Source organism: Peromyscus californicus, unplaced genomic scaffold (assembly GCF_007827085.1).
Source record: "Peromyscus californicus insignis strain IS unplaced genomic scaffold, ASM782708v3 Scaffold_6__1_contigs__length_162567912, whole genome shotgun sequence".
NCBI classification, from domain to species: Eukaryota; Metazoa; Chordata; class Mammalia; order Rodentia; family Cricetidae; genus Peromyscus; species Peromyscus californicus.
The window spans coordinates 138,704,512-138,730,368 of record NW_026294584.1 but is presented as its reverse complement, the minus strand read 5'-3'; the positions used below and the strand labels follow the sequence as shown (position 1 = coordinate 138,730,368).

At 49.6% G+C, this 25,857-nt stretch overlaps 2 protein-coding genes and 1 long non-coding RNA gene across 7 annotated transcripts; 2 read left to right on the top strand and 1 right to left on the bottom strand.

Annotated features, from left to right (window-relative positions):
• The first annotated feature begins 5,195 nt into the window (after positions 1-5,195).
• On the top strand, positions 5,196-14,951 carry Lrrc23 (leucine rich repeat containing 23). 4 transcript variants are annotated; one of them, XM_052719734.1, is made up of 8 exons: positions 5,196-5,716; positions 6,468-6,637; positions 6,723-6,832; positions 7,244-7,497; positions 8,861-8,991; positions 11,737-11,873; positions 13,911-14,208; positions 14,619-14,951. In XM_052719734.1, the coding sequence occupies exons 2-7, from the start codon at positions 6,512-6,514 to the stop codon at positions 14,182-14,184; spliced, it is 1,032 nt and encodes a 343-aa protein (XP_052575694.1). In that variant the 5' UTR covers positions 5,196-5,716; positions 6,468-6,511; the 3' UTR covers positions 14,185-14,208; positions 14,619-14,951. The 4 variants fall into 4 exon arrangements, with proteins under 4 accessions (XP_052575694.1, XP_052575691.1, XP_052575692.1 ...); XM_052719731.1 differs by lacking the exon at positions 5,196-5,716 and adding an exon at positions 5,723-6,004; XM_052719732.1 differs by lacking the exon at positions 5,196-5,716 and adding an exon at positions 5,723-6,004 and having other exon boundaries at positions 6,465-6,637.
• A 286-nt stretch (positions 14,952-15,237) lies between these two features.
• Positions 15,238-24,459, top strand: Eno2 (enolase 2). Of its 2 annotated transcripts, none has more exons than XM_052719730.1 (12): positions 15,238-15,367; positions 16,463-16,565; positions 17,053-17,148; positions 17,251-17,309; positions 17,620-17,689; positions 18,070-18,203; positions 18,386-18,608; positions 20,478-20,675; positions 21,383-21,584; positions 21,857-21,965; positions 23,128-23,186; positions 23,477-24,459. In XM_052719730.1, exons 2-12 carry the CDS (start codon positions 16,481-16,483, stop codon positions 23,544-23,546), a joined length of 1,305 nt encoding a protein of 434 aa, XP_052575690.1. In that variant the 5' UTR covers positions 15,238-15,367; positions 16,463-16,480; the 3' UTR covers positions 23,547-24,459. The 2 variants fall into 2 exon arrangements, with proteins under 2 accessions (XP_052575690.1, XP_052575689.1); XM_052719729.1 differs by having other exon boundaries at positions 15,302-15,549.
• LOC128098521 (uncharacterized) lies at positions 19,165-21,926 on the bottom strand. The gene is made up of 2 exons (XR_008214274.1): positions 21,815-21,926; positions 19,165-19,291 (listed from the first exon to the last, which is right to left on the bottom strand). It is a non-coding gene; the product is annotated as an uncharacterized LOC128098521 (long non-coding RNA).
• Positions 24,460-25,857: the final 1,398 nt, after the last annotated feature.

The window sequence follows — 25,857 nt, the reverse complement described above, 5'->3', positions numbered from 1 at the left end:
TGCCTGAAGAAGTCAGAAGGGCATGAAAGCCGGGGGACTGGAGTTACAGACAGCTGTGAGCCACCATGTGGGTGCTGGGAATCGAACCTGGGTCCTCTGCAAGAGCAACAAGTGCTTTTAAGTGCTGAACCATTGCTCCAGTCCCCACCTTTTTCATATTTTACACTTTGTTTTCCTCTTTTAGGTATTTGCAGCAGTTTGCTTATTAATACCTATGACACATTCTACTAAGGACACAGAATAGGAAGATAGGTGTATCCATTCTCAAAATGTATGAGCTAGTAAATGTGGCTGAAAAATAAAATATACTACTTATTGTTGTTTGGTCTTGGGTTTTTTTCTTTTGTTTTTTTTAATCAATTTTCATTTTCTTTTATTTTATGTACATTGGTGTTTTGCCTGCATGTAATGTCTGTGTAAGGGTGTTGGATCTTGGAGTTACAGACAGTTGTGAGCTGCCATGTGGGTGCTGGGATATGAACCCGGATCATCTGGAAGAGCAGCTAGTGCTCTTAACCACTGAGCCATTTGGTCTGTTTTTGTTTTTTGTTTTGTTTTGTTTTTGAGACAGGGTTTCTCTCTGTTGTTTTGGTGCCTGTCCTGGATCTTGCTCTGTAGACCAGGCTGGCCTCGAACTCACAGAGATCCTCCTGCCTCTTCCTCCCGAGAGCTGGGATCAAAGGTGTGTGCCACCACCGCCTGGCTGGTCTGGTTTTTGAGACGTAATCTCAATATATAGCCCAAATCAAATGACCTGGAACTTGAAGCAATCCTCCTGCCTCAGTCTTCCAAGTGCTAGGATTATAAACCAGAGCCATTGTAATCGAAGTATATTCTGACTTGACCAGCCACTGGGGGAAGGCTATCCATCGTGCTGGAGAATCTAGCTCTGACTGCATAGTGTAGAGGTAGCCCTTGCCAACTAAACACAAAACAAAACCTTCAGTGGCTCCCTGCAGCTTCCAGGATACAGTCCAAGCTGCTCACAGGGATCTAGCTCTGTTTTCCCTCCCGTAGTACACACCCCCGCATGGCACCTCCTGTTCCAGCCAGGAGGACCACCTGCTTTCCTCGAGCAGGCACTGAGCTCTTTCTTCAGGCCTGTGAAACAGGTACCTCCTCAGTCTGGAATCTGCCCCAAATATATGCTATTGTATATACACGAATACTGTAAAATTATCTCCTTGGGCTTAGGGTGTGGCTCAGTGGTAGAATGTTTAGCGCGTGCTTAGGGCCCTGGGTTCCATCTCCAGCCTGGAAAACAGAAACAACAACAATAGCAAAACTCACCTGCCACTCAGACAGAGCCCCATTCTGCTGGCCAGTGTTATGGCAGCCCCTGTTTCACTGTACTGGATTATGTGTGTATTTAATCAAAACACTGTAAACCCCTTGAAAAGGCAGAGACTGTACCAGGCTTGTCCCTGGGGACTTAGCTCTCAAAACCTGCCCCAGAGTAAGAGTCTAACAAAAATGCACTGAAAGATACATCTAATATGTCTACCTATTTCTTCTCAAATAAAACCCATACTCTTTCCCATTAATTACACCCTAACACTTGGGTCTTTCCCTTCTCCAGCGAATTAATCTCTTTGTTATTGTTCTGAGACAGGGTCTTGCTATGCAGCCCAGTCTGAGCAGGGTAGAGAGATGGGGAAATTATGGAGACATGATGCCTTCATTAGGGTTTCTGTTACAGTGAAGAGACACCATGGCCACAGCAACTCTTACAAAGTAAAACATTCAATCGGATGGCGTACAGTTCAGAGGTCCAGCCCATTATCATCATGGTGGGACATGGCGGCAGGCAGGCAGACATGGTGCTGGAGAAGGAGCTGAGAATTCTACCTCTTTGATCCACAGGCATCAGGAAGTGAACTGAGACACTGGGCGTGGCTTGAGCATATATGAGACCTCAAAGCCCACCTCCACCGTGACACACCTCCTCCATGAATACCACAAATGCAATTAATATCATGAGTGTAATTAATGAATATAATGAGTGTTATTAATATCTTGAATGTAGCCGGGCGGTGGTGGTGCCACCTTTAATCTCAGCACTCGGGAAGCAGAGCCAGGCGGATCTCTGTGAGTTCGAGGCCAGCCTGGGCTACAGAGTGAGTTCCAGGAAAGGCGCAAAGCTACAGAGAGAAACCCTGTCTCGAAAAAAACAAAACAAAAAAAAATGTAATTCATGCCACTGAATTGTGAACTTAAAAATGGTTACAATTGTAAATATTATGTTCACTTAAAAAAATAAGGTGGAATGTAATCACCATACATTATATGTGTGTATGAAATTGAAGACAGCGATGTTCTAAAATAGAAAGTGGTGATGGTGTCATGGGCCTATGAGGATGCTGGAGTAAAGTCTATCAAATTGTGTAAACAGGCAAATTGTGTACTATGTGAATTATTTGTCAATAAAGATTTTATAAAATGTAAAAAAAGAAATAAAACATAATTATACAATTTATACCTCCTTCCCCTTCTTCCGTCTCTCCTATGGCCTCTTTCTAATTATTACTGTTATATATACATATATATGTAACTAAGTATATAAATGCAACCTGACAGGTCTGTTTAATGTTCCTGGTGCTTGTATGTTTCTGGGGCTGACCACTTGGTGACTTTTAGGAGCCTCATCCCTGGGGAAGATCAATTCTTTCAGCTCTTCATCTAGGGGTGGGGCTGTGTGAGATGCTCCTCATCCACCTTGGCACATCCACTGGTGTTGTCATTGTTTGATTTTTGTTTAATTTAACCATCCATACTATTGAGATTTTATGGGCTAGCCTAGGGTTACTTTACCTATTGAAGCCATGAATCCAAGGTTGACCTGCGGTCCCTGAGTACCTAAGGGATTAAGGGAATTCCTCAGACTGCCGAAGGTGGCAGAGTGGAGCTGTGCCTCCTTTCTTGTTCCCTTGACAAAGTTAACCTTGACTTTACTGTGTAGTCTAGGCTGGCTTTGAATTTATAGCCTCAGTGTTGTGGAATATTATTTTAACTAGGCAAAGATGTGTTACATTTGTTTATGCTGCAGAATATTACCTTAACTATGTGAAAGTTGTTAACACTTGTTTCTGTTGCCTTTGTTAATGATGTAAAAACATGTTACCTTTGTTTATGCTGCATTTATTTAATGATGTAAAGACATGTTACCTTTGTTTATGCTGCATTTATTTAATGATGTAAAGACATGTTGTATTTGTTTCACCTTGCCTGCCTAAGGCACCTAATAGGTCTAATAAAAAGCTGAATGGCCAATAGCTAGGCAGGGAAAGGATAGGCAGGTCTAGCAGACAGAGAGGATAAATAGGAGGAGGAGGAGGAGGAGGAGGAGGAGGAGGAGGAGGAGGAGGAGGAAGAGGAGGAGGAGGAGGAGGAGGAATCTCGGCTCTGGGGGAAGGAATGAGAAGAACAGAAGAAGGAGGAGAGAATGATGGACATGCCTGGGGTAAGAAGCCAGGTAGCTGCCAGACAGACAGACATAGAGAAGCAGTGAAAGTCAGATACACAGAAGGAAAGAAAGGTAAAAAGCCCTGAGGTAAAAGGTAGATAAAGAGAAACAGGTTAATTTAAGTTAAAAGAGCTAGCCAGAAAGGAGCCTAACTAAGCCAAGCATTTATAACTAATAAGAAGTCTCCATGTCATGATTTGGGAGCTGGTTGGTGGTGGTCCAAAAGAAAAATCTGGTGCATCTCAGCAACGAATGCCTGAAATTACATGACTGTGTCACCATGACGGGCTAAATACAATCATTTACATTTGCAAAGTTCTTCCAGCTTTCAGAGTACTTTAAAAGTTACTCTTTTACCCCTATGCCCAGCACTTTGGAGGCTGAGGCAGGGTTACTGTGAGTTTGAGGCCAGCCTGGGCTACACACTGAATTCCAGGCCATCCTGGGCTACAGAGTGACATCCTATCTCAAAATATCATTTTTCATTCTTTTCTTCACAACAACCTCAGTACTGAGAATACTGAAGAGAAAGTCAGGGCCAGGAGTTTCTTTACTAATGGTCAAACAAATGAAAAACCAGTTGTGGGGCTGGCGAGATGGCCTAGTGGTTAAGAGCACTGACTACTCTTCCAGAGGACCTGGGTTCAATTCCCAGTACCCTCATGGCAGCTCACAACTGTCTGTAACTCCAGTTCCAGGGAACCGACACCCTCACACAGGCAAAACACCAATGCACATTAAAAAAGTTAATTAATTAAAAAATGCTTTCTTAAAGAAAAACCATTTATTTTGTCTTTTGGAAATTCTCTAATCCTGAGGTGTATGCTGCTTCATTTTGAGGTAGTCCAAGCTAGCCTGTAACAACCTCCTGCTTCAGCTTCCAGAGAGCTCCTCTTTACAGCTGTGTGTCACCATGCATAATTCAGCAGTACAGTTTAGATAATACAGGCTTGTGTGACATAACCTGAAGAACACACAGCTATTGAGTGACAGAACTGTTTGGAACCTAGTGTTTATACTTTCAAGTTCCTGCTGTCGCTAAAGCCTGGGTTAGTTCATTGACACCAAATGGACAGATTTGTCTATTTTGTTCCTCAGTCTAGATCGATCCAAAGGAACACTTCCTGACTTTCAGCCCATACAGCATCAGACCACTTTGCAACCTTTAAAAAGATTTAACTGTGTGTGTGTGTGTGGGGGGGGGGGGTATGAACATGGAGGCCTGAGACATTGGATCCCCTGGAGATGGCGTGATAGAGGATAAGGAGCCACCATTTGTGGGTGCTGAAAATCACACCTGAGTCCCCCGCAAGCTCAGGAGCGCTCTTAACCACTGAGCCGTCCCTCTAGCCTCCAATTTGCACTTTATCTAAAGTGTGTAACATGATAAGTCCCATATCTTCCTGTACTACCTAATTGTTCTGTTTTCCTTGGATTCCGCAAGATAGCATTAGCTGGGCATGGTAGCACACACCTGTCATCCCAGCCCTTGGGAGGCCGAGAAAAGAGGAGAGTCGCTTCAAAACAGCCTGGCCTGCGCAGAAAGGCTCTCTCAAAACAAAACAAAACACAGCAACAGCAAAAACCCAGAGTAACTCAGCAGACTCCCGCCAATTGTCAAGGCCAAGTTTATTCTACAGAATCTCAGATAAATGCTAGTAAACTGCAGATCTGTCCAGACTCACAGCCGGGCCTTTAATTTTTTTTTTTTTTAGATTTATTAATTTTATTATTTTATGTGTATGAGCGTTTGCCTGCATATATGTACGTGTACCACATGCATGCCTGGTGCACTTGGAGATCAGAGCGGGCATCAGATCTCCCTGGAGCTGGAGTTGCAGATGGCATGTGATTGTTGGGAATCCTAAGGGAACAGCCACCAGCCACCGCCCTTAATCGCTGAGCCATCTCTCTTGCAAGCCAGTCTTAAGGTAGCTTGGCCTGGGCTTCTGCTCTGTCAGGCCACCTTCCAAGGCCTCCTAAGAAAATAACGAGTGAGCCGAACCCGAGCAGCCACAGATGCCACACCGTAGCATTTCTTGCTTCTCCCAGTTTAACCACTCATCCAACCCCGCTTTGCTTCTTAGGGAGAGTCTAAAGCGCAATACCTTCGCACCTGACATCTGGTCCCTTTAAGGACATAATGGCCAGCCCGGCCTCCCGCCCACCTCTCTGCAAGACTGTTAGAAGTGGACCATTGTGTTTTATGTCCTCGGACAATTACCCGCGTGACACCCTTCTTGCCTCCTCCAGGTACGTGGGATTGGGAATTTGGCCTGGTAACTTGGCAACCACTGAACTAACTACCCGCTGAAGGTAGCTGTAGGGGCGTCGGGGTTTGTGCTTTACGGTTGGGTTACTCTGGTTTCTTAACGGAAGCTAGCAGCAAAGCCAAGCGTCCCCGCCTCCGTTGCCATAACAACGATATACAATCCTAACTACCCGCTCGCCCCACACCCCAGTTGCGTCTTCCAAAAAACAGACCTGGCCTCTCAGCACCAAGATCCTCTCCATAACTACTTCTAGAGCAAGAGAACCAGGGTCTGTGCCCCGCTCCGAAGACAAATTGGGTTGGAGGGTTGGAGGCTGTGCGTCAGGGCAATGGCGTTAAGCAGAGAGATCGCATTAGAAGAAATGAACGGAGCAGGGGTTGGGGGTGGAAGGGAACCCGGAGGTGGGGTGTAGGTAAGAGAGAGGAGGAGGGGTTAGTGGAGGAAGATTTTAGGAGGACGTGTAGAACTCTGTCAAAGGGAATTCAGGAAGCAGGGACACTGGGTTGCTGCGGCAGAGTTGGAGCCACTGTGAAGGCAGGAAAGGTCCAGGAGTATGGGAAAGTGTCCTGAAGGGAGCTAGAACCTCCAAGCACAGGTTGGGAGTCCGAGGATGTTCTGCAGGATGAGGAAGGACGCACAGGTGGGAGGTCCGCTGTACAGGGAACCTGTAAATGGAGGTGAGGGACGAGAGGGTTTGGTGGAGTGGGAGCTAAGATCTCCTTTCTCAGCAGCAGAACTGAGTTTCACCTGACTCCAGAGGGCAGAGGGGAGAAAGATGTCGGATGAAGATGATCTGGATGACATTGAGCCAGACCAGGATGATCTGGAAAAAGAAGAAGATGAGAAGGAGATGGACGAGTGGGATGACTACAGGAAGGAGGGAGAAGAAGTCTCCGAGGAAGTGAGAGCCTGGAGGAAGGGTCCCGGGGCTCGGTGTCAGAGGGGAGCTGCAAAGGGATGATGCCCTTACTGCCCTCCTCTTGCAGTGGATGCCCACCCCGCTCACGGAGGCCATGATGAAGGAAGGACTTTCTTTACTCTGCAAGACTGGCAGTGGGCTGGCTCACGCTTATATTAAGCTGGAGGCTAAAGACAGGTGAGACCTGAGAAACCAGAGCACCAGAAGCCTCCCCTCTCTCATTCCTGAGGGTTTTGGCCAGAGTTCGTGTCTCTCTCATCTGATCTAACGAGAAGGGAAGGATGAAAGATGCCTTCAGTGTCCGTGGTCTGGATGTGCCTTGTACATGCTAGACAAGCCTTCTCACCACTGAGCTATGTCTCCAAGCCCAGGCAAAGACTCCACAGTGAAGGCCTGTCGAGCATGTACAAGGCACTGGTTTTGATCTCCGCACTGAAAAACAAGAGCAAAGCTCCACCTCCCTCCTCTTCCCCTTCCCACTCTGTCGCCCATTGTGAGCTGTCCCTGCTGCCCTCTGTCTAAGGCCCTCTTCCAGTTCTCGCTGGGTTCTGACCCCTGATGGTGGATCTCCCCGCCGCCTTCTCCTAGGGACCTCACAGACATCAACCTTCTGCGCTCCTACATCCATCTTCGTTACGTGGATATTTCTGAGAACCACCTCACAGACCTGTCACCGCTCAACTCTCTCACCCACCTACTGTGGCTCAAGGCTGACGGCAATCAGCTTCGGAGTGCCCGGCTGAATGAGCTGCCCTACCTGCAGATCGCCAGCTTTTCCTACAACCAGATCATGGACACTGAAGGCATCTCTCATCCCCGTCTAGGAAGCCTGGATCTCAAAGGTGGATCCTTAGGAAGAGATACACAGAACTTCCCTTCCTAGCGTGGGGCCAACAGGAGTAGGCAGTATATGACTCTTGGCTTAGTCACACAACTGTTTGTATGGATTCAGTCATTTATTTGTTAGGACACCTGCAGGACTGGGGCTATAATTCAGTATTAAAGCCTTGCCTATACTTACATGAGGCCTCCCGCTCCCCCCCCCAAAAAAAAGACACTTATTATAGTTCATTATAATATTCTTTTTAAATTTTATTTTTAATTACATGTGTGTGAATATGTGTAGGTGGGAACCAGAAGAAAGTGCCAGAACTCCTGTGATCTGCCTGATGTAGGTGCTGGGAACTGAACTTAGGTCCTCTGGAAGAGCAGCCAATGCTTCTTAACCACTGAGCCATCTCTCCAGCCCCTCCTTATAATATTCTTTATGATAGTTCTTCATGTGAGAGATACAGCAATGAGCAAAACCAAAAATCTCTATTCTTAGGCAGAGCCCATTCTAGTTTAGGGTGATGGCCAGTTAGCAACAAGGTAATAAGTAAGTATAAGCCGGATTTGTTGGCTTGCAACTCCAGTCCCTCTGTGCTGGAGGTGAAAGTAGGATATCTGGAGTTCAAGGCCAGTCTGGGCTTCACAGGTAGTTAGAGGTCAGCTTGGCCTACAGAGTGAGACCCTGTCTAAAAAATAAAACAGAAAACATAACTCACAAAGGAAATAAATTCTACAGAAGAATAGACTGGGGAAATACCACTGTGAAAGGCACAGGTGACAACCTCTTACTCTTCCACTGAGTCATATCCCCAGTTCTATTATAACTTTTTAAAAAAAATCTTCTATATGATTTTTTAAGGTTTATTCATGCATTTTATGTACGAGTGCTTTGTCTGCATGTATGCCTGCACACTAGAAGACGGCATTGGATCCCATTACAGATGGCTGTGAGCCGCCATTCAGTTGCTGGGAATTGAACTCAGAACCTCTGGAAGAGCAGGCAGTGTTCTGAGCCACTAAGCCATCTCTCCAGCTCTGACTTACTCTACTATACTACTATAAATCTGAACCACTAGGCCCAGCACAGATGACAATTTCAAATTGTTTGTTTAGGGAAAACATCATTTGACCAAAAATGTGCAGGAGGGAAGGAAGTCAGCTGCGTGTGTGGCTTAGGTATCACTAATTCATTCCCCAAGTACAGACAGATAAATCCTTCAGGCCCACTTGCTACGGGGCCCCAAAGATGTTAATCTGGGGTTATTCCTCTTCCCTTCTACCCTGCATTAGAGGGAGAGAGGATACAGAGGGCCAAGATTTCCAGTGCTGAACACTCAGAACGGACCTTTGAGCTCTTAATTCCCTTTTCTGCAGGGAACCGCATCCACCATGTGACGGGGCTGGACCCTGAAAAACTGACTAGCCTGCATACCCTGGAGCTTCGGGGGAACCAGATAGAAAGCACATTGGGAATCGGCCTTCCTAAGCTGAAGAATCTCTTCCTGGTAGCTCCTGGGGCCCTAGGGTGGTGCAGGGAAGGGAGCACAGCCTTGGCTTCCAACAGCCTCAGCTGCTAGCTTCCTCACCACGAGGATGGCCAGCCCTTGCATGGTGTCTGACGCTGTGGAAATGTAAAGTCAAGACAATACATACGGGCTTACGCTTATTGTCCTAGTATTTGGGAGGACAAGTAAGGAGGACAGCTGAGAGTTAGAGGCCAGCCTAGGCTAATAAGATTGTCTCTTAGAGGAAAAGGGAGAGGAGTGAGAAAGGGAGGCATCCAACCTAGCAGGGCATGATGTGTGGAAAATGCAGAGAGAATGCCTTAATACAGGTTGTTGCAAAACGTGCTATTCAGGTAAAGAAAGCAGACTAAGGAGGCCATTTATTATTTACTGAGACAGAGTCTCTTGGGGGAGGGGCTAAGACAGGGTTTAAACTGTGGTCTTTGCTGTCCTGGAACTCGATCTATAGATGAGGCTGGCCTTGAACTCAGAGGTCCACCTGCCCCTGCCTCCCAGGTGCTGGAGGACATTCACCACCACTGCCCAGCCTGAGACAGGGTCTTATGTAGCCCAAGTTGACCTGAAATCATTACATAGTTGAGGATGACCTTGAATTCCTCCTGATCTTCCTGCCCCCATGTCCCAAGTGCCAGGATTCCAGTATGGACCATTATAATCAACTATATTTTTGGTTTTGTTTTTTTGAGACAGGGTTTCTCTGTGTAACAGTTCTGGCTGTCCTGGAACTCTCTTTGTAGACCAGGCTGGCCTCGAACTTAGAAATCTGACTGCCTCTGCCTCCCAAGTGCTTGGATTCAAGGCGTGGGCCACCATTGAGTGTGCACACATGTGCGTGCAAGTGTGCAGCTGTGCTGTGTGTGGAAGCCTGAGGTGGACTTCAAGCATCTTTCTCAGTGAATTTCTACCTTGTGTTTGAGACAGGATCTCTCATAGAACCTGAAGCTCCTTATTAATCAGTCTGCCTGGCCCGTAGGCTCCAGGGGTCTACCTGTCTCTACCCCAACAGCAGGCATTACAGACTGTATACCCCCAAGCTTGGCTTTTTACATGAGTGCTGGGGACACGAACATGGGTCCTCGTGCTTTCATGACAAGAATTTTACTGATTGAGCCGTCTCCATGGCCTGCGTTTTGTCTGTTTGCCTTTTACTTGGTTTTTAAAGACCATACCATGTAGTCCTGGCTGGCCTATGTAATCCAGGCAGGCCTAGAATTCACAGTAATCCTCCTGCCTCAGTCTCCCAAGTGCTGGGATTTGCAGATGTATGCCACAATATCTTGTTTTGTTTTTATTACTTTTAAAGGGTATTTATTTTTATGTCTATGAGTGTTTTGTCTACATGTATGTATGTATATATATATATGTATGTATGTATGTATGGGTAGTGCCATGTGTGTGTCTGGTGCCCCTGGAGATCAGGAAGGAGGTCAGATCCCTTGAAACTGGAGTTACAGATGGTTGTGAGCTGCCGTGCGGGTGCTAGGAACCGAACCTGGGTCTTCTGAAACTGCAGCGGGTGCTCTTTTTTTTTTTTTGGTTTTTCGAGACAGGGTTTCTCTGTGTAGCTTTGCGCCTTTCCTGGAACTCACTCTGTAGCCCAGGCTGGCCTCGAACTCACAGAGATCCGCCTGCCTCTGCCTCCCGAGTGCTGGGATTAAAGGCGTGAGCCACCACCGCCCGGCGCAGTGGGTGCTCTTAACTGCTGAGCCATTGCTCTGGCCCCAAGTTTACCTTATTTTTGAGACAGGATCTCCCTGTATAGTCTACACTGGTCTGAACTCCTTATGCAGCTTAGACTTGTCCTCTTGTCTGTCCCCTAAGCGAGTGCTGGGGTCACAGCTGTGCACCACCATACCAGGCTCTAAGTGTCTGTCCATTTAGGCTGGACATGCTGCTTTCTGGAATGGTACTACAGCAATGCCTCAGTGGTTCAAGCAGCTCTTGATGGGATGCATAGCAGGAGGGATACAGCTGAGCTTTTGTTAGTGGAAGCTTCTTTTTTGTTTTCCTTTGGTCTATCTTTTCTTCCTCTCTTTCTTTCTTTTCTTTTTTTTTTTTTTGTAGTAAGGATTGAAACTAGTTCCTTGTATACACTATAGGAATGCTCAGCCACCAAACTGCCTCCCTAGCCCAGAAACAAGTATGTGTTTCTAGTTTCCAGTAACATTTTTATTATTATTTTATCATCATCATTTTTTTTGTAGTTCGGGGAAATCTAGTCTTTAGACTTCTTTCCCTTTTCAAATCAAAGTGACTTTACAATTACTTCTTTATTTGGGGATGCACGCACAGCACAGCACAGCACAGCACGCAGATGGAGTCAAAGACGACTTGCAGGAGTTCTTTCCACCGTGGGTACTGGGGAATGACCTGGGGTGGCCAGGCTTGGCTCATGGAGCAGGCCTGCTGGCCCTTCTTTGTCTTTTTTAAGGGGTGGTATTTGAAACAGGGTCTCACACTATAGTCCAGGCATGCCTGCAGAGTCACTAGGTAGCCCAGGCTGGCTTCTCAATCTTCCTGCCTCTGCCTCCTGAATACTAGGATTGGAGGGGCGGGCCGCCACACCTAGATTTGGACTTCTTTATTCTCTATACCACACTCCCTTATCTGTCCCTACTCCACTCCTCCCTCTCTTCTTGGCTTTCTTCTTTGCTCCATCATCCTTTCCCAGCTCCCCGCTCTCAGCTCCCCTCTCTGAGTCAATGTGTTGGATGCTGGGTGTAGGCTCAAAACATGCTGAAGAAGGTGGAAGGCCTGGAGAACCTCAGCAATCTGACCACCTTGCATCTTCGAGACAACCAGATTGAAACTTTGGATGGCTTCTCCAAGGAAATGAAATCACTGCAGTACCTGAACTTGAGGTACGGGTGTGCATCTTCCCTAAGACCCACTTTGTACCCATCCATCACCAAGAGCAACTTCTGAGCCAGTGGCCCTCTCCCAGTAACCCACAGCTGGGTCCATACCTTGTTCTCCTTCTGGGTCTGGTCTTCTGCTTTCCTTTTCTTTCTTCTGTAGTTGGTTCAAAGAGCAACACAAAGATCTTCTTGGGAGCCCTGAACCCTTATGTTAATTTAATCCATAATGAAAAAGAATATACTATGTTTAGTTGGGCCTATGCTATGTTTCAGGAACAGCTAAAAGAATCAGAAGTTTTCCCCCTGTTTTTTCTTCTTTTTCTTTCTTTTCTTTTCTTTTTGTTTTGTTTTTTGTTTTTCCAGACAGGGTTTCTCTGGCCTTGAACTCAGAGATCTTCCTCCGCCACCTCCCGAGGGCTGGGATTAAAAATGTTCACCACTGTGCTTAGCTTCTTATTCATTTTTAAACTTGGGGGTCTTGCTACATTACCCAGGCTGGCCCCGTCTCTTGAACTCAATGTTCTGGGTGGCTGAGGTTATAGGCATTCATCACTATGTTGCTAACTCCTGTTTTGAAGCAATTTATAGTCTGACTCCAATGCCATTTTCCTGTCTGTAACCTATAGAAATGCCCTTCTCACTCTCCTAGGCCCCAATTATTCTTTCCATTTCTTGTCTCTTTCTTCCTGAACTGAACATTACTTGTAGAGGACAGCTCTTAACTGATATTAAACATAAAATGTAGCTGGCGGTGGTGGCACACGCCTTTAATCCCAGCACTCGGGAGGCAGAGGCAGGTGGATCTCTGTGAGTTCGAGGCCAGCCTGGTCTACAAAGTGAGTTTCAGGACAGTCAGGGTTACATAGCAAAAGTCTGTCTTGAAAAACCAAAAAAGGAAAAAGAAAAGAAAAGAAAAAAACAAGGCCAGATGTGGTAGCACATGCCCATAATCTTAGCACTTGGAGATCAAAAACAGGAGGATTGCTACAATTTTGAGGTGGTAGCCAGGTCTAAATAGTGAGCAGTTCTTTGCGAGCTAGGGTACATAGTGAGACTCTGCCAAAACCAATAACAAAACCAAAAAGTAAACAACAGCAAAACCAAACCAGTAACAGCAACAAAAGGAATGGGATGTAGTGGCTCATGCCTATAGTTCCAGCACCTAGGAGGCTCAGGCAAGAGGATGTCTGTGAGTTCGAGGACAGCCTGGACTGCATAGCCAGGCTCTGTTCCCCCCCCCACACACACACACACAAAGAAAGGAGGAAGAGGAAGAAGATGAATGGCCAGAGGGATTTTTCTCTCAGCATCTCTTTTCTGATAGACAATTATCTGATTTTTTTTTTTTTTTGTGGTTCTATCAATCAAACCCAGGGCCTCGTGCATATAAAATATGTATGGAGCCTAATAAAATACCGAGAGCTCAAAGTAAGCAATATTCCTCAAGGCCCACAACATCTATTGAGATTAGTCTGGAATACTTAAAAATGATTTCATTATTGTTTGAAAGCCAGGAACATGCCATTCCATACAGAGTCTCAGAAAGAAGTACGTTAGAGGCCTGACCTTTTTATTCAAGCTGAGAGACCCAATCCATCCCTGGCTCTGGGTTCCTTACTGAAGGAAGCACCCACACAACACCCCAACTCCACAGCACCCCACACTTAGGCATAAACTCCTTCCCTGCTGACCTGAATCTTCTAACTTCTGTTGTGGTGTGGCTGATAGAAAATGTCTGCTTCTATAAGGGACATTCGTCCTTCCTCTCCAAATACAAGACAGGCTGAGGCCTAACTTTGCCGCTCCACAGTTTCAAGATGACACATCACAGAGTAGACGTTGGCATTTAGGGATTCCTTGAATAGTAGAGGTGGAATTGGGGAATTGCATCAGGCAAAATCTGGCCACACCTGGCCGACCAGTCCTCAACAGTCATTGCTTTTAGGGCCCGGCCGGAGGTGTTCTTACAGAGGAAGCCCAGTTCCTAGCTACCATTCAAAGTTCATTTTCTGAGTTGAGTCCTCATGACCTCATCCACAGGAGCAATATGATTGCTGACATAGGGGAGATGGCCAAGCTGCGGGACCTGCCGAAGCTTCGAGCCTTGGTGATGTTGGACAACCCGTGTGCAGATGAGACCGATTACCGCCAGGAGGCCCTGGTGCAGATGGCGCACCTAGAGCGCCTAGACAAAGAGTTCTTTGAGGATGAGGACCGCGCTGAGGCAGAGGAGATCCGTCAGAGGATGAAGGAGGAACAGGAACAAGAACAGGATGTAGATCATGACATGGAACCATACCAGCCACCAGCTTAGCTGCCCTCCCAGCCTACACAGATGGTAAGGGAAATGCCAGGGCGGCGGAAGGTTAAAGGCTGGCCACACGGAAGAGGCCAGGAGAACCCTTAGCAGAGACCAGAGTTAGGGGTTGGAAGTATCTTAGGTATGAAGAAAAGATGAGAGGCCCAGGAAGAGCTGATAAAAGATACAGGAGACCAGAAAGGTGAGAATTGGAATGGCAGGCAGAGGAGCTGATGTGCAGCCATACCCGGCAGAGACGGTTACTAAGGGGCATGGAGGAGCTCATGAGGAAAGGAGATGCGGCTGGGCCAGGGAAAAGATCCTGCACTAAAAATCTGAGTCTAAAAATAACAGGACACAGGTGGGGAGGCGAAAGGAGGGCAGAGTGAAGCGGAGACTGAGAAGCCTAGGGATGTGGGCACAAGCTTCACTCTGTTCCTTTCTTCCAGGAGACCAAGACACTGGCCTCAAGAATTGATGAGACTCCGGTGGGGTACCACCACACTCACAGACCTGTGATAGGAAGGGGGAGATGCTGGCTGCCTTTTGTCTCCGAACTGAAAATCCATCATATCCCAAGGCCCAGGCTTTTTGGTGGTCATCTTTGTGTGGCTTGTTCTATGGGCCTAAAGCCCTAAGGTCTGTCTGGAGCCTAGATCGGGGACAGACCTCAAGCAGGTCTGGAGCAACCAGGATGCTTGTAGCGGTTATCTGGAGAAAGGAGCCAAGGAGGTGGGCTGTGATGGGACAGTTCAGGTTTCAAATAAAAAGGTATTTTGATATTCCTGTGTCTGAGCGAGCTCATGAGTCCCCGTGGTGGGCTTCTCCATCAGCATGGGTCAATACCTGCCGCAGTACAGGAGTGAGGCGGTGCCTGCTTCCCTCGAGGTGGCTGGACATAGGTTGGGAGCGCTAGAGCGCTTAGCGGGTGCCTCTCCCGGTCCAGGATCGCCCCGGCCCTTCCCCCACCCGTTTGGTTCCCCACCACCACCCGCGCTCGTACGTGCGTCGGCGCCTGCAGCTCTTGACTCATCGGGGGCTCCGGGTCACATGCGCCCGCCCGGCTCTCTAGGCGCCGCCCCCTGCCCGCCCCCCGCCCGCGCTGGGAGCCGCAGCCGCCGCCACTCCTGCTCTCTCTGCGCCGCCGCCGTCATCACCGCCACCGCCACCGCCACCGGCTGAGTCTGCAGTCCTCGAGGTGAGGCCCGGATCGGGCCGCATCCCCCTTCCTCGCCGCGTCCACTCCCCGCTGTCCTGGGCTTGGCCCGCCGGGCCGGTGACGCTGCATACCTGCCTGTCACCTGCCTTCCCCAGCACCCTCCATCCCGGGCCTTCCCGGACAGCTCCCGGCTTTCTGGCGCTTACCTCCTCCAGGTTGAGGTACCAGCTCTCTGCACCCGCTTCTCTGACTGCACGGTTCCACCCTCGCCTGCCCCTCTCCCCTCGCCGGTCTTCGCCTAGGGTCCTGCCGATTTGTTTCTTAAGTTCGATGTGTCTCGGCGGGCAGCGCGTGTTTTCCTGGCACGTCCTTTCTTGCTTTGCGTTTGGGGATATACCTTCTCTCACCCTTCCTTGGCTGCCTCAGACTTGTTCTAGACTCGTCCTTTTGTCCCTCCTCCTCTTTTGACATTTCCTTTTCTCCGATGCATGGGGGAGGGAGGAGAGGAGTGGGGAATTTGACTGGGGGTAGGGAAGACGATGGGTCCAGCCTGGACTACATCACCATTCCCCACTGCAGCACCTAGGGACTGGAGGCCCCAGGATGCTGTCTCCAGACTCCTCTTGAAAAGAGGAGGAATTCATATTTGGGAGAGAGGTGACGACCCCGGAGTGTTGTATAGACCCTGTGCATGGGGGCTGTCAAGTTGGGGCTCCACTTGCCCAGACAACCCCTCTTCTTCCTGTTCCAAGATCCAAGGGAAAAAATGCCAGCCTGGCAGCCATCCCGCCTGGGGAAGTCTAGGGGAACCCCAATGGTCGGCGAAGCTGCTGAGGGGCGAAGAATTCGCTGTCGAGCCCTCCCCTCTTCACTGCGGTGTTCTCCCATCTTGTCATGAGATGTACCCCGCCCCGACTGCAGTGACCTCCCCTTCCTCACTGCGTTGACCTTTCCCTCTCTCCAGGGGGGAGGGAGAACCCCTTCTCAGAGGCTGACTGCAGCCAGCTCCTCCCCACCCCCTACCCACTGCAGTAACCTCTTTCCCAGCCCTCCCAGCCTCTGGCCCCGCCCACTGGCCCCAGGCTCCGCCCTTCTAAGCCTCTTATCTTTCTCCTTCCTTCACTTCCACCCAAGGAGATTCCAACCATCATCATGTCTATAGAGAAGATCTGGGCCCGAGAGATCTTGGACTCCCGTGGGAATCCCACCGTGGAAGTGGATCTCTATACTGCCAAAGGTGATGGGCGGGGCATGGGCTTTCCTCAGCCCCCACTTCCCCTATGCTGGGTCTGGCAGGTTTCAGAGATTTTTTCTTCATATCAGGGGCCAGGGGGTGCTAGACCAGGTTCCCAGGGCTGGATTGTGGAGTCTGATCTTCCTCGACTTGTGAAGCCAGGCTAGATGGGTCTGTGTTCTAGTCCAGAGTGAGAAAGGCCCTGCCTCTAGGTCTGTCTGCGTGCCTGTGCGCGCACTGGAGCACGCATGCTCTGCCTAGCATAGCTTTGTTTCTGTGGCCTCCCACACGTGCCTGTGAGGCCTCAGATGGGCGGATGAGGAGGCCTTGCTTGTGCAGCTGACGGTGTATGTGAGTGTGTGTGAGTCTGTGTCAGGGAACAGTATGGGGACAAGTCTGGCTGTGGCAGGTGGGAGTTTCGGCTGGAAGGCTCCAAGAATCCTTGGCCCAGAGTTTCCTCTCTCCTTCCTCCTTGAATGTCTTCTTCCAGGTCTTTTCCGGGCTGCAGTCCCCAGTGGAGCCTCCACTGGCATCTATGAGGCCCTGGAGCTAAGAGATGGAGACAAACAGCGTTACTTAGGCAAAGGTGATGCCATCCCTCTCCTAGCATGCCCCACCCCCTTGATGCCTCCCCCTCCTCTTCTCTCTACCCGCTCCTGGACTGACCAGCCCTTCTTCCTCTCTCTAGGTGTCCTGAAGGCAGTGGACCACATCAACACCACCATTGCACCAGCCCTCATCAGCTCAGTGAGGCCCGCTCTTTCCTGGGGGTGGCTGCTAGACCAGAGTCCTAGAAGAAGTCTTGGATCCAGGGAGGGACAGGGGGAGGCAGAGAAGCCCGCTCTTTAGGAACTGTGGTTACAAAGGGAAGGGTGGAAAAATACTGCTAACTGCCCCTGCAGGCGCTCACGGTCCCTAAAGCTGGCAGAGCAGGCCGCTGTCACAGGGATCCGGTGGGACCTTGCTCACACAGAAGACTGTGTGTGAATGAGGGGGACCCTCCGTCTTAGGGCCCAGCCCCCACCTTGGCTCTGGGTAATGGGGGCTCTGCCCACAGGGTCTCTCCGTGGTGGAGCAAGAGAAACTGGACAACCTGATGCTGGAGTTGGATGGGACTGAGAACAAATGTAAGCAGGGGCTGGGCTAGGAGGAATAGAAAAGCACAAAGAACTGGAGGGGCCGTGCTGGGGACACAGTGAGTGTCAGAGGACCTCCTCCTTCCTCGCCCAAAGCCACTGCAGAGGGAGGGAGTGACATTAGACAGAAAGACAGGAGTTGGCATGGACGTAGTCCGGGGGATGTTTAGGAAGATGTGAGGCCTTCCCTTCCTTGTTACTTCCTCCCCCAACCCCACTATTTGTAGTAGAAAATGAATGAGTCCCTGCTGGGGGTGGAGCATGGGGGTGGGAGGTCTCATTTATTGGCTTTTCTAGGGAGTATAGGTGGGGGCAGGGGCTACAAGAGAGAGGGACATTTTCGCTCAGTGCCTTCCTCTGTAATCTCCTAGCCAAGTTTGGGGCCAATGCCATCCTGGGTGTGTCTCTGGCCGTGTGTAAGGCTGGGGCAGCCGAGAGGGACTTGCCCCTCTACCGCCACATCGCTCAGCTGGCTGGGAACTCAGACCTCATCTTGCCTGTGCCGGTGAGCCTAGCCTCCTCGAGGAGGAGGGAGCATGCAACCCGGTGAGGGATGAGGGGAAGCAAGAGAAAGGCTGGGGGTGTGAGAGCTGAGCCTGGCATTTGGGGGACCCCATCCCAGGGGCAGGAGGGAAAGGCTCTTTGACTCATCTGTGACTCTGAATCTGACCATCTGTGGTTCCCCAGGCCTTTAATGTGATCAATGGTGGTTCTCATGCTGGGAACAAGTTGGCCATGCAGGAGTTCATGATCCTCCCAGTGGGTGCTGAGAGCTTCCGGGATGCCATGCGACTTGGGGCAGAGGTGTACCACACACTCAAGGGGGTCATCAAGGACAAGTACGGCAAGGACGCCACTAACGTGGGGGATGAAGGTGGCTTTGCTCCCAACATCCTGGAGAACAGTGAAGGTGAGGCCGGAGCCCTTACTCCAGCTCTGAGTCTCACATTGGGAAAGTGGCACACTTGGGTTCTGAGGGGTACTGGTGGAAGGTCCTGGAACTTCTGAAAATCTCAGGAGGTACCAGTCTTTAGGGCGGACTCCAGGGGGCCTTCTGATTTCACACATAGACCTTGGATATCAGTCTTTTATCTGCCTAGCATAATCTGTTAGCATAGGTCCTCGCTGGAACTGGTGAAAACATTGGGAAGTGGTCTGGGTAAGATCTATTTTATCCTGTAATGCCACATGCACCATGCTCTAGGAAGGCAGTTACACATCAGTCTCACCCCCTTCCCAGGCTCGCAGAAGGTGACTAGGATCCCCACAGTTTCTGTGCTGCAGAGGGGGGACTAACTATAAAGGGAATGGTTAAAAGTGAAGATACCAGCTGAAGGTATGGCTCGGGGATAGAGCGCCTGCTCAGCCTGTCTGGGGCCACCACACCACATACAAGTGTACACACATGCACGCACACACATGTAAATGCATGCATATTGATACACAAGTGTACAGAGACTCTGCTCTGGAATCTGATTACTTGCATTTATTTGAACATTGAAGCGTTATTGGCTGGAATCCCCAATACTTGGGAGGTTTAGGCATGAGGGTTGCTATGAACTTGAAGCCAGCCTGGGCTACATAAAACCATGCCTAAAAAGAAAGAAAAGAGAATGAATAATAATAATAAAGATGCAGAAGTGATCTTTTTAAGAACCAAGCATTTGCCAGGTGGTGGCGGCGCATGTCTTTAATCCCAGCACTCGGGAGGCAGAGCCAGGTGGATCTCTGTGAGTTCGAGGCCAGCCTGGGCTACAGAGCAAGTTCCAGGTCAGCCAAAGCTACGCAGAGAAACCCTATCTCGAAAAACCAAAAAAGGGGGAGGCAAGAACTAAGCATTTGAGCAGGGTATGGGGGTGCACACCCTTAATTCCAGGTAGAGGCAGTTACATTTCTGAGTTTAAAGCCAGCCTGGTCTGCCCAGAGAGTTCCAGGTTAGCTAGGGCTACATGGTGAGAACCAATCTCAAAACAAAAAGGAATAATCCAAGTTCTACAAATACCATTGAGGACTAAATAAGATAATATATGTAAAATGCTAATATGATGTCATACCAAAGAAAACCGCTATTAGGAGTTGGAGAGATGGCTCAGTGGTTAAGGACGCTTGCTGCCCTTGTAGAGGACTCAGGTTTGGTTCTCAGCACCCATGTGATTCCAGGAACCTAACACTCTCTTCTGGCACCTGTGGGCACCAGCATGCCCATGAAGCACATACATACAGGCAGGCAAAATACTTAATACACATAAAACAAAAATAAATAAATCTTAAAGCATACTCACACACACACACACACACACACACACACACACACACACACACACACACACACACTCACACACACTGTTAGCCAGGCCTGGTGGTGCAGACCTATCATCCCAACTGCTTAGAGGCTGAGGAAGGAGAATTGAAAGTTCAAGGTATGCTTAAGGTACAGAGTGAGTTCAAGGCCAGCCTGGGCAACTTAGTGAGACCCTTTCTCAAAATGAAAGAGAAAAAGGGGTGGGAATGTGGCTCAGGGGCAAAGAACTTGCCTCAAATGAATGAGGCCTTAGGTTCAAGACCCAGCACCAGGATGAGGTGTGGTGGAGTGGGAGTGGAGGGGAGAGGCTGAGGGGAGGGGACCAACACTACCAGGAAGGGAATTCCACTCCTCTGTCTCCCCAGAGCCTATCCATACCTCTCCTACCACAGTCCTCTCCTTCCACTCTTAATTTCCTTTTCCTCCCTCCTTCCTACCTATTTCTCCGACTTAGAATTTCACTGTGCTTGTCTCTAGCCCTGGAGCTGGTGAAGGAAGCCATCGACAAGGCTGGCTACACGGAAAAGATCGTGATTGGCATGGATGTTGCCGCCTCCGAGTTTTATCGAAATGGCAAATATGACTTGGACTTCAAGTCTCCCGCTGATCCTTCCCGATACATCACTGGGGACCAGCTGGGGGCACTCTACCAGGACTTTGTTCGGAACTATCCTGGTGAGAGCAAGGGATGTGGGGAGATAGGAAATGGGGAGAGCAGAATAGGCAGGGCCCCGTAGGACACCTGTGAACTTGATGGGGTGCAGTCTGGTGCTAGGTAATATCCTCTGGAGCCTGAGAAGCGGGGAGAAGGGGAAGGAGGTTCCTGCAGAGCCACGCTTTGAGTGGCAGGTAGATGTGCCTGGAACTGGGATGGGTCTCCTCCATCTGATTCAGAACCTGGGCTCTAAGAGCTACTGGGCCCTAGGAAGGGCTCTGGAAGGAGCAGGGATGGGGAGACACGGATGGATGTAAGGAAAGCAGCAGGCTTCAGTATCTTTGGTGAAGGCAGGCACTGGTGCGAAAGGATCACTGAGTTACAGAGTCTCCATATCTACCAAAGGCTTCTGCCCCACTCCGTGGAGGCAGCTGGTCTCCATCTTCCTGAGACAGAGCAAGGTGAAATAGATACCAGTGGAGAAGGAAAGAGCCAGACTAGTAATGAGGAAGGACTTCCTGGCAGTAGGAATAGAACTAGGTGAGGATACAGAGAAGGCCAGCTCCCGGGTTCCTAAAAACTGTAGGAAGGGACAGGAATCCCAGCAGGCTTCTTTGTGGGGGGGTGGAGGGACAAGGATGAGGAGGCTTTGTTGGCTGGGAAGTCAAGGAGGGTGTCCCTCCAGAGCTCAAGAAGCGTCAACAGTCCCTCTCCACTCCCTCTCCAGTGGTCTCCATTGAAGACCCATTTGACCAGGATGACTGGGCAGCTTGGTCCAAGTTCACAGCTAATGGTGGCATCCAGGTAGTGGGCGACGACCTGACTGTGACCAACCCCAAGCGGATCGAGCGGGCAGTGGAAGAAAAGGCCTGCAACTGTCTGCTGCTCAAGGTCAATCAGATCGGCTCAGTCACAGAGGCCATCCAAGCGTGAGTGGCTTCTGTCTTCTCCCACCTGGCCCTTGTTCCTTCAGGATCCCTCGTTCGAGTCCTCCTAGCCCGATTCTGCCCTGGAATGTTGATGAAAGCTGGGTACCCTTCACAATTCTCTCACGTCTGTTCTCTCTATACCTTATGTTCCGCCCCCCCCCCCCTCCCCTTAGTCACTTTCCTCCAGGCGTTCCTTGACCTAGAGCAAGCCTGGGGCTGGGAGGGAATACCTATGCCTCGGGGCAGAAGGTCAGTGCTGGTGTGTACTGCAGGTGCAAGCTGGCCCAGGAGAATGGCTGGGGGGTTATGGTGAGTCATCGCTCTGGAGAAACGGAGGACACGTTCATTGCTGACCTGGTAGTGGGACTGTGCACAGGCCAGGTGAGTGGAGCAGTCTGTGGTATTAGGAGAGCTCTTCGTAGGGCTGATGGGTTCTAGGCCCAGGTGGTTACTCCCCTGCCAGAAGATGGAGAATCAGAGAAGGTTCTAGCGCAGAAGTTAGGCCAGGCATTGGCATCACACACCTTTAGTCCCAGCACTCGGGAGGCAGGTGGATCTCTGTGAGTTCGAGGCCAGCCCGGTCTATAGAGTGAGTTCCGGGACAGCCAGGGCTGTGCAGAGAGGCCCTGTCTTAACAAACCAGAGTGAGAAGGGTGGAAATTTTGAGCTGGTGAGATGGCTCAGCAGGCGAAGGAGCCTGGTGCCAAGCCTGACTGACAGCTTGAGTTTGATTCCCGGGATCCACATGTTGGAAGGAGAGGACCAACTCCCACCAGTTGTCCTCTGACTTTCACGTGCAGACCATGGCCTGAGCAGACTCACAGACATACAAGCAGACACTAAATAAAATATTGACTTTTACAATTAATTAATTAATACAAATGCAGAGTAGAAGTTTCAGGGCTTGACAGGCAGTGGTGGTGCACGCCTTTAATCCCAGCACTCGGGAAGCAGAGCCAGGCGGATCTCTGTGAGTTCGAGGCCAGCCTGGTCTACAGAGCGAGATCCAGGACAGGCACCAAAACTTCACAGAGAAACCCTGTCCCGAAAAACCAAAAAAGAAAAAAGAAAAGAAAAAGAAAAAAAGTTTCAGGGCTCAGTTTAGCTCAGTTACAGAGTGTTTGCCTAGCTTGTGCAAGGTCCTGGGTTCCATTAAAAAAATAAATAAATAAAGGTAGGGCATGATGTCGAACGCCTTTAGTCCCAGCACTCAGGAAGCAGAGGCAGGAGGATCTCTATAAGTTCAAAACCAGCCTGGTCTATAGAGTGAGTTCCAGGACAGCCAGGGCTACATAGAGAAACCCTGTCTTGAAAACCAAACCAACCAACCAACCAAACATCCTGGACTTGGTGGCACATACCTATAGTCTCAACACCTGGGAAGCAGAGACGGGAGGATCAAGAATTCAACGCTAGCCCGTCACTTTTGAGACCAGCCTTCATGAAACTGTCTCAAAATAAATGGGATGGGGGAGAGGAGGGGTAGGGCTGTTCAATCAGGTGAAGGAAATCTTTAAGCTGCATATCCCCTGGAATGTTTCAGATCAAGACTGGTGCCCCATGCAGATCTGAACGTCTGGCGAAGTACAACCAGCTCATGAGGTGAGGCAGATCCCCGAAGAACAAGAACCTGAGGCCCAGGACTAAACACCCCTTTAGGCCACCATTCCATCTCTAGCATCCGGGTCCTGGAGAGTAGTTGATGCCAAGAAAATACTTTCTAGTGGGTTTAGGGTTTAGGGATGGTCTGATTGACAGATCACTAAGGTCACACTAAAGCCAGGGAATGTTCACCTTGGGGCAGTCCACAAAGAAGGAGTGTGAAGGGACCCAGAGAGAGAACTAGATCCCTCCTGCTCCCCTGACTGCTCCCCTTCTGGATCATCTCTCAGAATTGAAGAAGAGCTGGGGGATGAAGCTCGCTTCGCGGGACATAACTTCCGAAACCCCAGTGTGCTGTGATCCCTCTGCTTGCCTGGAGACTGGAACCTCCATCTCATCCTCCCGGGACCCCCTTCTCGCTGTCCTGACCTGCCATAGTTCACCCAGAGTCACCCAGAACAAACACCTCAGCTCGCCTGCTCTGGCTGTCCTTGGCTTCCACACCCCTGCTGTCTTTGCTCTTCCTCCTCTCTGGGCCCCATTTTTGGGGATTCCATTCTTCCCGCTTTCCCGTCTATTCTCTCTTCTCTTAAAAAACTGGAAATGAGAATGAAGATTAGAAGGGGATCCACAGAAGAGCCATCAGTGTCTGACAGGAACTTCAGGATTGGTGTGTTGAGGTGTTTAGAACAGGGCAATGGGGCCATGTGGCACGTGGGCTTTACTGTCCTCAATGTTGTGTATAAGCTATGAACTATGCATAGAACTGGTGTTTGGGGAGTGCTGGATGTGAGATCATGTTTGGTAAGGCGTGTGTGTGTGTGTGTGTGTGTGTGTGTGTGTGTGTGTGTGTGTGTGTGATTTATTTATTTATTTAATTATTTAATTATTGTTCAGCTTGTCAATCAGTCAGCTCCCCATAACTATAGTCTGAAATTGACGAATGAGACTTGACAAAATTGGACATCCATATTTTCATGTGGCTACATCCCAAGGTGACCCAGGATGGGAGATTTTGCTAGCATGGGAAGGGTAACAGAAAAGGGCCTTAGCAATTGTTTCATTTAGTGCACTGACTGAAGCCTGGTACTTCACAGAACGGCGCTGTGTGCCTGTGGGGCTTCTCTCCCACGGCGCTCTCCCCAGCCCTAGGTTCCCCAGTTCTCCAGCTTCACCAGAACACTGCCTCACTCCCCCATGCCATGTTCCACAGTCGCCACCGACTCTGGGGCTTTGAAATGAGCACCACTATTAAAGTCTGAATCACAATGCACCGCCCCGTGTCTGAGGAGTTTTACTCTCTGCTCCATGTGAGAGGAGGGGAGATGAAGGACTGGATATTGGTGACACTCGACCACAGAGCTGGGGAGGGCACAAAAAGAGAGCCACTGAACATATGACCAAGTCTGTGGCATTGTGAGTAGGTGGGGGTCCATGCTGTTTTTACCTTTTTGTTTGTTTGTTTGTTTGTCTTTTTGTTTTGAGACAGGGTTTCTGTGTAGCCCTGACTGTCCTGGAACTCACTCTGTAGGTCAGGCTAGCCTCAAACTCAGAGATCTGATTTTACCTTCTTTTCTCCCCCCCTTTCTTTCTTTCATGAACTAAGGATTCTTAACCTTCGGTCCAGGAATCCCTCAAGTGTCAGGGTTAGTGTGTATCTGGGGTGAGGAGTAAGGTTTCTGGTTCCCAAAGTCTTTGACCAAAGAAGGACTAAAGTGGTAGACTAAAACTAAAGCATTCCTGTATAGAGCCTCCTCAACAGAATTTTGGGTTGCTTTGAAATGAGACAGGACTTCATGCATCCGACTTCTTTGGACTATGAACGGAGGGTAAAGGGGATGGAAGAATGGTCCCATGGGTATAGAGGTGGGCCTGAGGAATCTGAGTTCTTCAGTATACTGATTGCAACACCTGAAGTGCTTAACAGCCTCCCCGGACGGCCAGACTGTGAGGAGGACATCAGGGTGTGGCTAGAGGCCCCCTCTAACTTTTCCGCCCCAGTGGGGCTGTGGCGTTGAACCACTCAGCCTAGGGACCATCTTGGGAGTCAAATCCTCTTACATGATGACTATGGTTTGGATACAAGGGCTCATGCTTGCAGGCGGCATCTGCCCATGGGTAGCTGTGGCCACTAGAGGGAGCCCAAGTTCTGCAGGACACCATACTAGATGCCAAGGTGAGGTTGGGGCGGGAAGAATTTCAAGGTTGCACCCTCTGCCTGCCTCTCCTCCATTCTGAGTTCTGGTCCCAGGCTTCTCATTCTAGGGCTAACAGAAGCTGTCACTGGAGAATGGGCAGGGGCCACATCTCTTTCTGCCCCCTTTCCTGAATCCCTCAGTTATTTTCAGTTCAAAGAACCTCTTGCCCTCTCTCCTCCCCTGTACCTCTTAGTTTCTAGGTAACCATCTCAGCTTTCCCTTCTCTCCTAGCACCCCTGTATGTCTCCCAGGGGGCTCACTTTTCTCTGCGATTGCTTTCTCAGAAACCCCCAGGCTGGCCAGGGCTAGTGGAGCTGCAGCCACCTCGCCGCCAAACCCTGTCTTTTCTTCCCCGATCCCAGAGAGCTGTCCTTCTCCGACAGAGCTCCCACCCCCTCCAGGTACTAGGTTGGATTGGGTTACAGCTAGCTCTGCTTGGGCCTCCAAGGCCCCTCTCTACTTTCCTTTTGTGC

Bases quoted from the DNA above. Each gene is read 5' to 3' on its own strand.
- Lrrc23 (XM_052719734.1), top strand. From the start codon at position 6,512: ATGTCGGATGAAGATGATCTGGATGACATTGAGCCAGACCAGGATGAT. The intron at 6,833-7,243 runs GTGAGACCTGAG...GCCTTCTCCTAG, and splicing joins AAGCTGGAGGCTAAAGACAG to GGACCTCACAGACATCAACC. The intron at 7,498-8,860 runs GTGGATCCTTAG...CCTTTTCTGCAG, and splicing joins AGGAAGCCTGGATCTCAAAG to GGAACCGCATCCACCATGTG.
- Eno2 (XM_052719730.1), top strand. From the start codon at position 16,481: ATGTCTATAGAGAAGATCTGGGCCCGAGAGATCTTGGACTCCCGTGGG. The intron at 17,310-17,619 runs GTGAGGCCCGCT...CTCTGCCCACAG, and splicing joins CACCAGCCCTCATCAGCTCA to GGTCTCTCCGTGGTGGAGCA. The intron at 20,676-21,382 runs GTGAGAGCAAGG...CTCCCTCTCCAG, and splicing joins CTTTGTTCGGAACTATCCTG to TGGTCTCCATTGAAGACCCA.